Raw genomic sequence first — 14,646 nt, forward strand, 5'->3', positions numbered from 1 at the left:
TGGCGCCTGCTGTTCTCACTTAAATCCAAAATAATCCGCTGTCGACTGACTTAGTGATCAATCGAATGACCCACCCCACTTGTTTCGCTGAACCCAACCAACAGTGCTTTCAAAAGCAGCGATTGACCTGCACACTCACTTCCCTAAAACCAACCGACAGTCTTTTCATTGTGCTTCATTTACTTTTTCTCCGCCATGTTCTTCTTTCCCTCCTCCTTTATCCTCTCCTCCTCTTTAATCTTGTAATGTTTTCTTGTCGTCCTCCTTTTCTTCTTCTTCTTCACTTTTTACATGTTATTTTCCACCTCCTTTTCATCATCCTTTATTTCTATTAGGAACCATATTACTTTTCATTTATTGATAATATTTATTTGTGTGTGTGTATATACAGTTGAAGTCAGAATTATTAGCCCCCTTCGATTTTTTTTCTTCTTTTTTAAATATTTCCCAAATGGTGTTTAACAGAGCAAGGACATTTTTACAGTATGTCTGATAATATTTTTTCTTCTGGAGAAAGTCTGATTTGTTTTATTTCAGCTAGGATAAAAGCAGTTTTTAATTTTTTATGAACCATTTTAGGGACAAAATTATTAGCCTCTTTAAGCTATATTTTTTCTCGATAGTCTACAGAACAAACCACTGTTATACAATAACTTGCCTAATTCCCCTAACCTGCCTAGTTAACTTAATTAACCTAGTTAAGCCTTTAAATGTCACTCTAAGCTGTATAGAAGTGTCTTAAAAATATCATTTAAAATATTATTTACAGTCATCACGGCAAAGATAAAATAAATCAGTTGTTAGAAATGAGTTATTAAAATTATTATGTTTAGAAATGTATTGAAAAAATCTTCTCTCCCTTAAACAGAAATTGGGGAAAAAATAAACAAGCGGTCTAATAATTCAGGGGGGCTAATAATTCTGACTTCAACTGTATATATATATATATATATATATATATATATATATATATATATATATATATATATATATATATATATATATATATATATATATATATATATAATTTTTTTTTATTTGGATATATATATATATATCCAGCTACTCATTAATGCAAATTTCTAATCAGCCAATCACATGGCAGCAACTCAATGCATTTAGGCATGTAGACATGGTCAAGACAAACTGCTGCCGTTTAAACTAAGCATCAGAATGGGGAAGAAATGTGATTTAAGTAATTTTGAACATGGCTTGGTTGTTGGTGGCAGACGGGCTGGTCTGAGTATTTTCAGAAACTCACAACCATCTCTAGGGTTTAAATAAAAAAATACATACAGTATACATATCCAGCGAGCGGCAGTTCTGTGGGCGCAAATGCCTTGTTGATGCCAGAGGTCAGAGGAGAATGGCCAGACTGGTTTGAGCTGATAGAAAGTCAACAGTAACTCAAATAACCACTCGCTACAACCGAGGTATGCAGAAGAGCATCTCTGAATGCACAACACATTGAACCTTGAGCTGTATAGGCTACAGCAGCAGAAAATCACACCTGGTGCCACTCCTGTCAGCTAAGAACAGGAAACTGAGGCGACAATTCGCACAGGCTCATCAAAATAAAAGAGTGGAAAAACATGCAGTCGAAAAAATCTGCAGCAATTGCGTGATGCTATCATGTCACTATGGACCAAAATCTTTAATGAATATTTCCAGTACCTTGTTGAATCTATGCTTTAAAGTACTAAGGGAGTTCTGAAGGGTCCAACCCAGTACTAGTAAGATGTACCTTATAAAGTCTCTGGGAAGTGTACATATATTTTACCTTTTCCTGCATAGTAAGTCGTTATTTATATGACTCAGCAGCTTCCACACAATATTCTGTGGTTTAGACAGCATAAATTGCTATGTAATTACCATGCACTCCAATGATGGTGTTTACACCCAAGTATCTCCAAAAAGGCCGCACATATGGATAACTGACCAAACTGAGCAAAACACTGTTTCATATTAGACAACAGAAATGTTGCACCACACAAATGCGAGTAACTGTTTTTATCACATAGTCACTAATGCTTTGTCTACTATTACATATTATTTGCTATGGCATGTATCCAGTATTTAAGATGTTTTTAACCTAAATCACTGCAGTGTCTATGAAGGATGTGCAGTAGTCAACATTTAACGTGGTGCAAACCTTCCTTCAAAGTTGTCCTAAAACTACTAAACAACACCCATTCTTGTCTTTGGACAATTTTGAAACTTTTTTTGATCCACTTTAAATGTTGATTAAAGACCGTCCATTATAAATGCAGAAGGTTACATCAGCAAAATCAACTATTTTGGCCATTTGAAAAGCCAAAAATGGAACACTGTTAGCCAATTAAATTAGTTGCTATTTTTTTTATTTTTGTAGAGTCTACAATTAGCCACATCTATTCAAACAGTGTGTTAGATAAGGATTGTCAAAACAGCTCATCACTTCTAAATTTAGCTTTTTTAATGTAAGAAATGTTAATATTATAAGTAGATGTCAGAGGACACTACAAATTAAATAAAAAGGCACTTTCTGACTCATTTTACCTTAAAATATGCATTTGAATTCTGACGTCTTCAACATCATGATTCATGCTGAAAGAAATCTGCACAAGTCAGTTATTCTAAAGCAGGTTAAATGCCCAGAGGTCACTCTCTCTGCTTTCACAGCAGCAAATGAGACTCAAGGTTTTCCTCATCCCCTTCTCTAAATCTTTTCAATCTGTACTGAGATGTGCATGAAAAGAAGTCAAACCAGTTCGCTGTAACGCTGGAACATTAGATTAGGACTGGGTCAGAATGGCCTGCTATTGGCAATCCATTCACTCACGATGAACATTTATGCTCACATTACTCTGTGTGAAGTACCTGAGCTTTGCTAGATGCATCTTTGAAAAAGTCACAAATGTTGCAGCTTGCATTTTTGGCAAGTAAACCTACCAATTCAGGTTTTGTACTGGTTGATAGAAGGGTCACTGACATAAAGAGTGTCCACCATATACGGAGGAAGAAAAGGCTTTTTAAAAATCTGTGGAGAGTTCTTAGAAATGTGTTTTTCCGTTTCGTAGAGGTTTGAAAATTATTTTTGAAAATGTACATGCATGTGAATCATTTTAATTTCAAGAGTTCTTTTAAGGTTAAAAAAGTACTTCAACCAGTATAACGAATTAATAGTTTGTGAATAAATTAGGCTTCTAGAAGAAATACACCACATGCAATTGTACCTTAACACTTACCTTGTTATAAAAAAGGTACGATAATCTTGAAAGCTATGATCATAACGATACTATAAGCACTATACTATTAATTAGTATGTTATGGCAAACATTTTGAATAGCATTTTGTTCACTATGAGCATTTGAACACCTGAAAATACACTTAAAAATACAGTGCTTAGCATAAATGAGTACATTTTTATATTTTTTTTCAGTGAATTTAGCCAAAATATGTTGATGCTTTTGAACAAAACAGTTGTATTAAACAGTTCTATCTAGGGATGAACCGACACTTTTTAAAAAACCGTTACGAGTATGATTATTTTTATTTGTGTACTTGCCGATAAAGTGTACCGATTTCGATACCTCTTAGATTTGGTTTCAATGAAAGGGATTATAGTGGTATTACAGATCAGATATTTCCAAAGAAAATATAGACTATATATTGAAAAGGAAACAAGTTTGTCATAAAGACTAAATTTAAATGTAGCCTAGTTGACAGCAAGAATCAAGTGCTTATTGAGATTGTGTCTTCTGTCATCTATAGGTGGATCTTTACAGAAGCTGTAATAAGATGTCACGGTCACCAGCGATCAAGCCTGTGCAGATCGCTAGCGGACTAAAAATCTGCTGGGATATGGATTACAAGTTTCAGTCATGCACCACACACACACACACGCACACACACGCGCGCGCACACACATGCACTTGTTCCAGATCACGATTTATTACACTCACACAGTTGGGAGCTGCTCAAAGACTGATTAGATGGACATTAAATACAGCACACACACATACGCACACCTCAGTGCTGAGTCTTGTTTATATGTGTTTGTGAACACCATAAGCGTTTTCCTGGTATTGTCATTCCGTGTTTGATCTTTGCTTTGTTTTCTCGTTTTGATACCTTGCCACCTGTACTGACCGCTTGCCTGTTTAATGACCACGATTTTGCCTGCATACATCTGTTTGCTCCTGATTGTGATCATTGCTTGCCTAACCTTTTTGCGTTTTGGTCTGCACCTCTTCTATGTGTCAACAGACACACGCGCGGTGACCACTGTGATGTTCAGATGTGACAAGATGCTTTTATTTAGCCTGTAGTCTACTGTATAACAGTTTAATTACTTAAAATATCTTTCATTTTTTATATTTATAGTTTATATATATAATGTTTCGTTGTGATCATTATGCAAGGATCATATCGCATATTCGGTTTATTCTTAAGTAGCCTATAGATTCATTAATAATGTATTTTATACATGGATTGTTTAAAAGTAATCCGCTATTATTGTATAATACATTAAGACATTGAAGTCAGGTGGGACAACAAATCACACCCACATAGTGAAATACTGTTGAGTGGTATCGGTGCGTGGTGTTGGCATTTCATGTACAATACGAGTACGAGTATTTTCACCAAGTATGGACCCGATACTGGTATCAGTATCGTTGCATCCCTACTTTTATCCACTAAAATATTTAGACTGTAAAAAAAATCCTAGTTGCCTTCAATTTATTGTCTATTGAACTTATATTAAACTGTCTTAAAATAGCTTCCATAACAGAAAATTATGATTAACTTAGTTTAATATAAGTAGTTTAGTATAATGAATTAAAAACATATACTGTCATGACTCATTGTTCAATTATTTTTTTTACAGTGTAGAAATAGAAAGATAATACAATTAAATTTAAACAAATTAAGGCAAAAAAAAACAACAACAAAATTTCAAGTAAATTCTATATTTTTTATAAACATTTAATTGGGTGTACGCATTTTTAGACTGTGATCGTAAGTTGTTTGTTAGATTATTTCTAGTTTTGGCTTTGGTACTGACTAATCTAATGTATATGCACAAATATATTATTTTAAAGCATCTTATAGAATTTATTATTTAACCTTCCTGTTGTGTTTGGGTCAAATCTGACAGATTTACAATTTAAACCAGGGGTCACCAACCTTTTGGAAACTGAGAGCTACTTCTTGGGTATCGTTTAATGTGAAGGGCTACCAGTTTGATACACACTTCCTAATAACAAATTTGCTCAATTTACTTTAAATTATTTGTTATTAATAATTAATGATATTCATCTATTTGAAGATACGGATCATGTTAATTTCTCACGATAGTTGTCAACAATGATTGGAAACAGATAAATATCAACCAATGCAAGTGTGATTTAAAAAGAATAGCTACAAAAAATATTAGATGCAGCTTACTGGTATGTGGTGCTATGGTAAGCTAATTTTATAACTGGCCCACGGGCAACTCATGTGGTCCTCACGGGCTACCTGGTGCCCGCGGGCACCATGTTGGTGACCCCTGATTTAAACACTCCACACTATGCACTTGATTGAACTGATAAACATGACAATCATCTCTTTAATTGAATTTTGAGTGTTTTAATCAACTGTGTTACACCTGTGCTGTTCCCGCTCAAATGTGACCACCGTAGGAAATGAATGGGTATCCAGACTATATTCAACCATTAAAAAAAAAAAAAAATCCCCTTACGCACTAGCCCAACTCACTCACTCGCACACACATTTCAGACTGAACAATGTCTTCTGTGGATACACATCTTTTTTCCATGCTTATATGCCGATCTTCCCACGTGGTTACCTCCATGACATTACATGTTCATTTTGTAATACATTTTCAGTGCCTATTTTTATTTTCACTGCAGAAATTTTATGTATGAATTAATTTAGTACATTTAATCTATAAATTCCTTATTCATAAATTGTTCACAGCTAAAGAATGCTTTTTGAGCAATTTAAGAGCAGAAACTGCTCAGGAATAATAAAGTAAGGGGTGGGAGGGGAGCACGACATGAGGATTAAACAAAAGACCTGTGAGGGCTTATATTCATAAGGTTAAACATTTTAATGATAAAGTCACTGTATATAAGAATTTATATATAATGTACTTTAAAATAATTTAAATATCCAGATATAAACGTGAGATTTGTATTTACCTATAGATTTGTATATAAATTGAATATTTTTACTTGAGCAAGAAATATCTAGTTTTAGTTAATATGCAAATATTTCTCAACGTAGGTTCACTTTTGAATGTCAATTTCCCTATAGACCCAAAAACTTGGCTTAAATAAAAACATAAACTGTCAGGACAAATGTTACGTAAGCGAGGTCTTGTACACTGCACCTTCTGCTCCCGATTAACAGATCTGATTACTGCCTTATTTACCTTAATGGCAGTCAGACAGTCATCAAATTCCTCTGCACAACTCCGGCATTGTTTGCTGAAACAGCAGATTTATTGTTGTGGACTGAAGATTCATCAACACAATGAGTTCAGCCTAGAGGAATGTACAATATCTTTATTGGCTTCACACAAAATGCATCAAAGCATTCACACCCACTGATCAAAAATGCATACACTTAACATATCAAGACAGAAACCCGTTCACATTGAAATGCAACAGCAATCAGAACAAGAACATTACCAGTTTTTTGTCTCATTTTATAGTCTTTGTAGTTAATAAAGCCTCATGCGTTTATAAAGGATCAGACGAGGAGCAAGCGAACACAAGCAAAGAAATGATGCGTTGATTGTATTTCAATCACTTTGTGATCATAATAAAGGTCACAGAATAGACAATATGACCAACATAGACTCATTCTAAAAATGTACCCCTACATACATTTCTGGAGATTGCGAATTAGGTAGCCAGAAGTACTTCTGGCTGCATTTCGGCAGTAAAATGAACCATATGGTGCGGTACGACACTGTTCCTTTTTTCACGATTACCAGCTGACTGCTAGCCTCCATATGGATGGCTTTTCGGCTGTTACCAGTTTGTCCAGTAGCTTGCCATGTACATCGGCAGACTTGAGACGCAAAAAGGAGTTGACTGTAATGATGGGAATCGAATCTGGTGAAGAACGGTTCCAAAAAGCGAATGTGAGAATGTGGAAAAATCTGAAAACGTGGTAAAAATCAGGCGAGGGCTTTTCTTTTTCTGAATGTTTTTTTAAAACTGTTTTTTGGGTTTAGGGAAGTGGGTGACAAGGACAATTGATGCTTGGTTGGCTTTAGGCAGGGGTTTAGGAGTCGAGAACGAAAGTGAAGAGGCCGGGGGGATGGGTAGGGGGATGGCAAATTGCTGAAGAATGCGGACGAAAGTGAAGAGGGTTGGAGAGTTGCGGAAGAAAGTTAAGAGCAGGGGTGTGTGTGTGGAGGGGGATTAGTAAAATAAGGGGCCGGATCGGATTTCAGAGGTGCTTGTTTTGGCACAAATTAAGCCCTAAGTTTAGTCAAGGTTTAGGGAGAGAGGTGGGTGGGTCAGTCTATCGGTCATTCATTCAGTCAGTCGACAGCGGCCTCTAGTGGATTTACGTGAGAACAGCAGGTGTGAATGGCACTCGCAAGAGAAATTTGAGATCTGAAAAAGAGTACACAGCAGCCTCTGGTGAATTTGTGAAAACAAAAACTGAAAAAAAAAACATACCTCCTGGGACGTATCTGGCTTTCTCCAGAAATGTATATAGTGGTGTGTTTTCAGAATGAGCCTGGGTTACATATGACCCTGATATAGTGAGGAGAAAATTTATGTACAAACTCAAACTGGGTTAATAATATGGCACAACTTCATGCAGCTCATCAATACAGTGCAAACATTTAAGAGCCATATAAATGCAGAAACACAAAAGTGCAAACACCAAACCAACAACCACTGGCATGACATTATTCAGGTGGAGAAGAAATCCAAAAATATGCAGATTAACAGTAATCTAACATCTATACTGACAAATGAAAACTTAAAAGTCTGTCAAATACTGTAAATTACAAATACCTGCATCACCTTCTCTACACTATAAAAAAAGTGCTGGGTTAATTTTTTTGTACCTCAAATCTGGATAAACATAGATTAATTATAAAATATAGATAACATTTTTAACTTAAATATTTAACCCATATTTTGTGGTCCCATTTAACCCATGTTTTGTTGTCCATATGTGACCCTGGACCACAAAACTAGTCATATGTGTCATTTTTTCATACATCACCTGAAACTACATTATTCTTTGTAAAGTTTTGTTCAAATTTGATTTGTTCCGAGATACAATTATATGAAAATCTGGAATATGATAGTAAACAAAAAATCTAAATATTGAAGAAATTGCCTTTAAACATGTCTAAATTAACTGCTTAAACAATGCATGTCACTAATCGAGTTTTGAAATATTTACAGAATGCCTTCATTGAGCATGATCTTTACTTAATATTCTAATGATTTTTGGCATAAAAAGCAACGTTTTTCACTCATCCAGTGTATTTGGGTTATTCCCAAATATTTACCCATGCAAAACATCCAGAGTCACATTTTCCACAAATTTGGTATATTTCAACCTAGCACTTTTTAGCGTGTAGGTGATCACCATTAAGACAAGTACACTTAAAAGTCAACATGATATCATAACATATCCCATATACTTCCTGAAAGAGTTAGTTCAGCCCAGAACATTTTGTTATCGTTAATAAACCTCATGTCATATCAAACCCATGAGATGAGTTTACATGACAGAGACTTACTAAAACTATAACGTTTTTCCTTTGTGTTTTTGAAAAGTGTTCACTTGAAGACAATAACGAATCATTTTGAAAGATTTTGAAATCTTTTTTCAAATGTTTTAAAAGTATTTTTTTGCATTGGTTTGTAAAATGAATAAAAAAATCTATTTAGTTGTAAATGCAGTCATATAAATGAGTCCTTTTATATTTTTTACATAAGTTTTTGATTGCTTGGTTCATCTAGATTTATTTTTAGACTTTTTGAGGGATATTAATGGAGAGACCAAAGCCTTTCTATTATGAAGATGAACAAAAGTCTTAAGGTTTTGTAATTTTGCAAGGAATAATAATTGATTTTAATTTTGATGCAAACTCTTTAATGTTTCTGCACTTATTGTGGACTATTCAACTGTGAATGTTATCCCCCCCAAAAAAGTCTTAGTGACCTTTTGATAAAATTTTAATAAATTGCCTTGCTTTCTCCCATATCGATGCATGGTGTTGTTAATCGATGGATAAATCATTTCAGTAAAGTTCATATCAGTTATGGCCACCCTATGTCAAATATGAAGGAAGTTATATTCATTCATGTTCCTTTAAAAGCATCTATGAAGCATTTGATGATATGAAATATTATAAGGTTTTGCAAAAGAGTCGATTAAGTTTGAAATGAAGCAGAAATACTTAGATCACAAATGGGCTCTAAAAAAATACATGGTCATAGTGACACAACACAAACATTAAGATACCCATTTAAATTAATGGATTTCCCATGTGAGCGAGTCTAAAGTATGGATGTAATGAGATTTGCAGAGTAAACAGTGATTTTTCCATAACATTTACAAACAGTCAAAAAACATACAATACATCAAAAGATCCCTGTCATTAATTTTTAAAAACATATTAGTAGCCTGGACAAACAAGTCTGGGTTTACCTAGAATCAGAAATCTGTTTACTAAACTCTTCCACTTTCTCTTGTGCTCAATGTCGAATTTGCCCTTAGAAATGGGTCCCCTGTGTTGGGGATAGTGATGAGGCTGATGGGGTTACTGGTTGGTGTAGGAAATGGGCCCACTTGAGGAATAATTGCCCACCTGACTGTACTCTGACTGGGCGAAGTCCCCTGTTCCAGTGAAAGTGGCTCCAGATTGATCAAAGCTGCCCTGGTTGTAGACCTGCTGGTTGAAGGCCGCTGTTTGTTTTTCTAAGGACGAGGCTGGATATCTTGCTGCGCCTCCCTTGTGCCATCCGGTCTCTTTAAACACAAACCAGATGTTTCCAGCCCACAGCACGAAGTTCAGATAGCCGAATACCTGTGGGGGGAAACAAACATTCTTTGATTAATTTAAGAGATAAGTATAGTTCTATGCTTAAGGCATTTAAAGGGCATCTGATGAAAATCATCTTTTGTAAGCTGTTTGGACAGAACTGTGTGTAAGAATAGTGTGTCCACAGTCATACTGGGTGATAAAACACAATAAGTGTCTTTTTAAAAATTTTCTGATGTTAAAATAGGATCCAAATCCATCCCATGTTCCAACCCAGGCTCATTCTGAAAACATAGTCCCGTGGACGTTTCTGGAGACCGCGAATTATGGAGCCGGAGGTACGTATGGCTGCATTTCATTTTCTAAGCGGATGCTACGGCACCGTTCCTTTTCTCGCTTACTAGCTAACAGCTTACCTCCGTGTGGAGGACTTTTCCACCGCAACCAGTTTGTCCAGTTAACTCATCATGTACGTTGGCGGAATTGAGACACAGAGAGAAGCTGACAATGACAACGATGACGACCGGGTTTAAGTCCGGGGAAGAGCGGTTCCAGAACTCAGGTAAGACAAAAACAGATTCCAAAAAATAAAGTGAACAAGTTCATAACAGGGTGAGAATGTGGTAAAATCAAAAAACGTGGTAAAAATCAGATGAGGGCCTTTCTTTATCTGCACGGCTTTTGTAAATTGTTGGTTGGGTTTAGGGAAAAAAGCGGGTGGGTGGGTCAATCGGTAAAATTGCTTGGGGTAAAGGAAGGAGGGTGGGTCAGTTGATTGGTCGGTCGCCCAGTCATTCATTCAGTCAGTCAGATAGATGGTCGTTCGACAGTGGCCTCTGGTGGGTTCAAGCGAGAACAGCGTAGGCGCAAACGGCACTCGCGAGAGACATTTGAGATACGAAAAACGCACACATCGGCCTCTTGTGGATTCGCGAAAACAAAAAATGCAAAAACATGTACCTCCCGGGACGTATTTCGCGATCTCCAGATCTCCACGGCACTACGCTTTCAGAATGAGCCTGGATTGCCATTTTGAGGCTGACCGCAACGTGACATAGGAGTGTGGTTTCCTCACCCATCAAATTGATTGACAAACGCGTATTAACATGTCTTTGTAGTAACGTGTATAATCTTATCCACAAGACAGAACTTGCACAAAGCAACTGGGATTAAAATATCTATTTAACTCTCCGTGATCATCTACACCTCACAAATAAGATTTACAAATTTAACACATTTTTAAAACATGTGCATGTTTGTAATAAATACAGTAATATTGCTGTAATTCATCACCACAGCTGCATAGTGTCAGTTCCTGTCCAGGACATTAAATTAGGTTTATTTTGTACATTAACGTAAGGTATGTCCATACAGCAGCGGCAATTATATGTATTCTGTCACATTTGCTGTGCAAAAACAGTGCAAAGCTAAATGCATGTGTGCAACTTTAGAACAACATTGTGTGTGAGTCATCGTTGCAGAAAGGCTTGAGTTAACTCAACAAAAAATATATCAAATAACAGTTGGGAAAGTTCTTACTGTATTAAAGGATGTGTGCTTCATTATTGTCTGTCACTATGCTGTTTATACATGAGGGGAACATGCATCAGAGCAATACAGACAGATCTCCGTGGCTCTGACACGTATGTGAGAACAGTGGGCGGGGAGAACCAGCTCATTTGCATTAAACGCACAGGCAACAAAAACAGCTACAATGCCATAACAGCTCAAATTTCCCAGATTTGAAAAAGGTTTAATAAATAATCTGATGGCTATTTTGAGCTGAAACTTTACACACATTCTGGAGACACAAAAGATTTATATTAAATCTTGAAAAAATGGTAAAATAGGTGCCGGTGCCCTTAAAATAAAAATGGAAAACTTTGGCAATTGTTGAACCTAAATTTACAATATTAATGTTAAATCAGTTTCTATTCAAACACATCTGTTAATTAGCCTTTTTAAAAAGATAAAAGTAGTTTTACAAAATAAACGTTTATTGAAATAAAATGAATTCACATTCCCATAGTTGCCAGGTCAACATTTCTCATTTTTATTTAGTTTAGCTTGATGTATTAAAATGACTTAAACTAAAATAAAATCAGTATAACTATATGGACACATTTAACACTAAAAACTGTCAGATTAAAATTAAAAGTGTAAAATAAAAATAAAACACAAATGAAAATACAACAAAATAATGTAGGTCCAGGTTATTGTTGTTTTAGAAAGGTTATGTAAACATTTTACAGTCTATTACTTGTACACTTTTAAGGAGGTATTTAATGAATACATGAAAAATATATCAAATGAGCAGAATGTTGATGTCAGTGTTTTTTAGTATTATAGAAATACTATTGTGAATTTTAATAATAGTTTAATAGTTTCTTCATTTATTTACTAATTAATTAGTAAATTTATTGTGTCCTTCTGTCCTTTTTATTGCATTTGTCATAAACGAAGTCCACTGCATAACATTATTTAGTCAATTAATTAACAGTAACTAACAATAAACAAGGGCGAAGCAGTGGCGCAGTAGGTAGTTCTGTCGCCTCACAGCAAGAAGGTCGCTGGGTCAGTGGTTAGAACCTCGGCTCAGTTGGCGTTTCTGTGTGGAGTTTGCATGTTCTCCCTGCGTTCACGTGGGTTTCCTCTGGGTGCTCCGGTTTCCCCCACAGTCCAAAGACATGTGGTACAGGTGAATTGGGTAGGCTAAATTGTCTGTGGCATATGTGTGTATGTGTGGATGTTTCCCAGAGATGGGTTGCGGCTGGAAGGGTATCTGGTGCGTAAAAACATGCTGGATAAGTTGGCGGTTCATTCCGCTGTGGCGACCCCGAATTAATAAAGGGACTAAGCCGACAAGAAAATGAATGAATGAATAACAATAAACAATACATTTGTTACAGTACTGCTGACAGTTAATAAACAACAATTAAAATAAACCACAACAAATAAACAACAGTTCATTGTTCACATTACTAAAATAAGGTATTAATGCTGAAATGTTTATTTAAACTAGGATTATAACTTTTTTAAGTTAATGTTTATTTTATTTATAGCATATATATAGTGGTACTTAAAGGGGTCGTCCAGAATGTAATTTTAAGGCTTGATTGTGTTTATAAGATGCAAAACAATGTGTGCTCATGTTTCAGTTGAAGGAAATCGCGTTATTTTTTCATAAATCTCACTTTGATTATACACAACTACTCAGCTAACATAAAAACGACCGTCAAATTTCCTAGTTCCTCTAAAAGGCCCGCCCTTAAGTGACTCTGATTGGTCATCGTCATAACGTGCTGCGATTTGCGGATCGGCTCCATGTCACGCCCATAAAAGCACATGCTTTTCTGCTGTGTAAACAATCAGTCAACCTCCTGCCTGCTCTAAAATAAAATCTGACAAGTGTCTGTAATGAGTGAAAATTGGGTGCGGCTCCTTTAAGAGCGTTTGCGTGTGCGTCTATGTGTGTGTGTGGTGTGAATGTTGTGTGCTTCTATGTGTGTGTGAATGTGTGAACTTTCTTTAGCAAGCGCATGTGCGCGGGAATTTCTTTTTCTCTGATGCTCGGATTAAGATATTTTCTGTAATATATCGTGACAGAAGAATAAAGCACAAGATGTGGGATGCGACCTGTGAGAGCCTTGATTTATTATTCTGCTGCTACCACGAGTCAGGTAAGCTAACCTGTATTTTTTTAACTCTATGCATTACACGACGTCTTTCACGTGTATCCGGAATATGCAGGTGTAAGTAATATGAATCATCCACATATCTTTTGCGACTTGATTATCTGAGATGTGAAACGCATGGAAAAGCTGCCTGAAGACAATCAATGCAATCACACGCGCACACACATAAGAGACACGAACGTGCTGGTGGAGTGTGTGTGTGTTTACAGCAGTTTGACTCATAAATATGGATTTGTAGCTAAATCATTTGCCCGTAAAGCAGCATTTCGCACTGTTTACAGCGTTGCTACAGCATACCGTTAACGCTAGACACTGTACATGTCACGATCAATTTTAACTAATAAAAACACTTACTGGTTGTAGCTTACAGCTTCTGCTTTGAGGAGATTTTAGTCGAATCCAGCACTGAACTGGGAGAGATTCTGGAGCTGTTTTGTCAAATCATGCTTGCTGTGTATTTTATAATTCTCTGGAACATAATTAATATTAAACTTAAAGCACTTCTGTCTTTGTGTCGTGTCCTTTAGAAGCCCAAATTCAGAAACAGACGAAGCTCTGAGGAAAATGCGTTTAGACGCATTTTTAGCTTTATCTCTGCTATAACGTTACAGTGCCTCTGGCCTCGGCTCTTACCTGCTCAGTTTGGATGCGCAGTAATGAACCTTTGTGATCTCAGAGGGGGCGGAAGTATTTTTTGTAGTCCCCAAAATTCGTTCATTGTAGGCTTTGCTAAGCTAACTCTGTAAAACCCAAGGTCTACCTTTGCATTAAACTTAGAACTTTTTACATTCAGAGATGTTGTTTATGTTCACACAGCTACATTACACATCAACTAAAGTTTAAAATATGATATCATAGTGGACCACCCCTGTAGCCTAATGTTCTAGGATTTTAAATGACTTAAATGCAGTGGTGGACTTGGACTTTTTACTC

At 36.0% G+C, this 14,646-nt stretch overlaps 1 protein-coding gene across 7 annotated transcripts in view; it reads right to left on the reverse strand.

The window, feature by feature from the left end:
• Positions 1-6,527: 6,527 nt before the first annotated feature.
• synpra (synaptoporin a) overlaps positions 6,528-14,646 on the reverse strand; it is a 97,988-nt gene continuing 89,869 nt past the window's right edge. For 4 of the 7 annotated variants that reach the window (XM_087273676.1, XM_087273673.1, XM_087273674.1 and 1 more), the window contains one exon: positions 6,528-10,063. In XM_087273676.1, coding sequence (XP_087129802.1) covers positions 9,797-10,063 — 267 coding nt within the window. In that variant the 3' untranslated portion in view covers positions 6,528-9,796. The remainder of the gene's footprint in view (positions 10,064-14,646) is intronic. The other 3 variants (XR_015502518.1, XR_015502515.1, XR_015502516.1) reach the window with 1 other exon arrangement.

The sequence above is a fragment of the Danio rerio genome, chromosome 11, assembly GCF_052040795.2.
Source record: "Danio rerio strain M-AB ecotype USA chromosome 11, GRCz13ab, whole genome shotgun sequence".
NCBI lineage: Eukaryota > Metazoa > Chordata > Actinopteri > Cypriniformes > Danionidae > Danio > Danio rerio.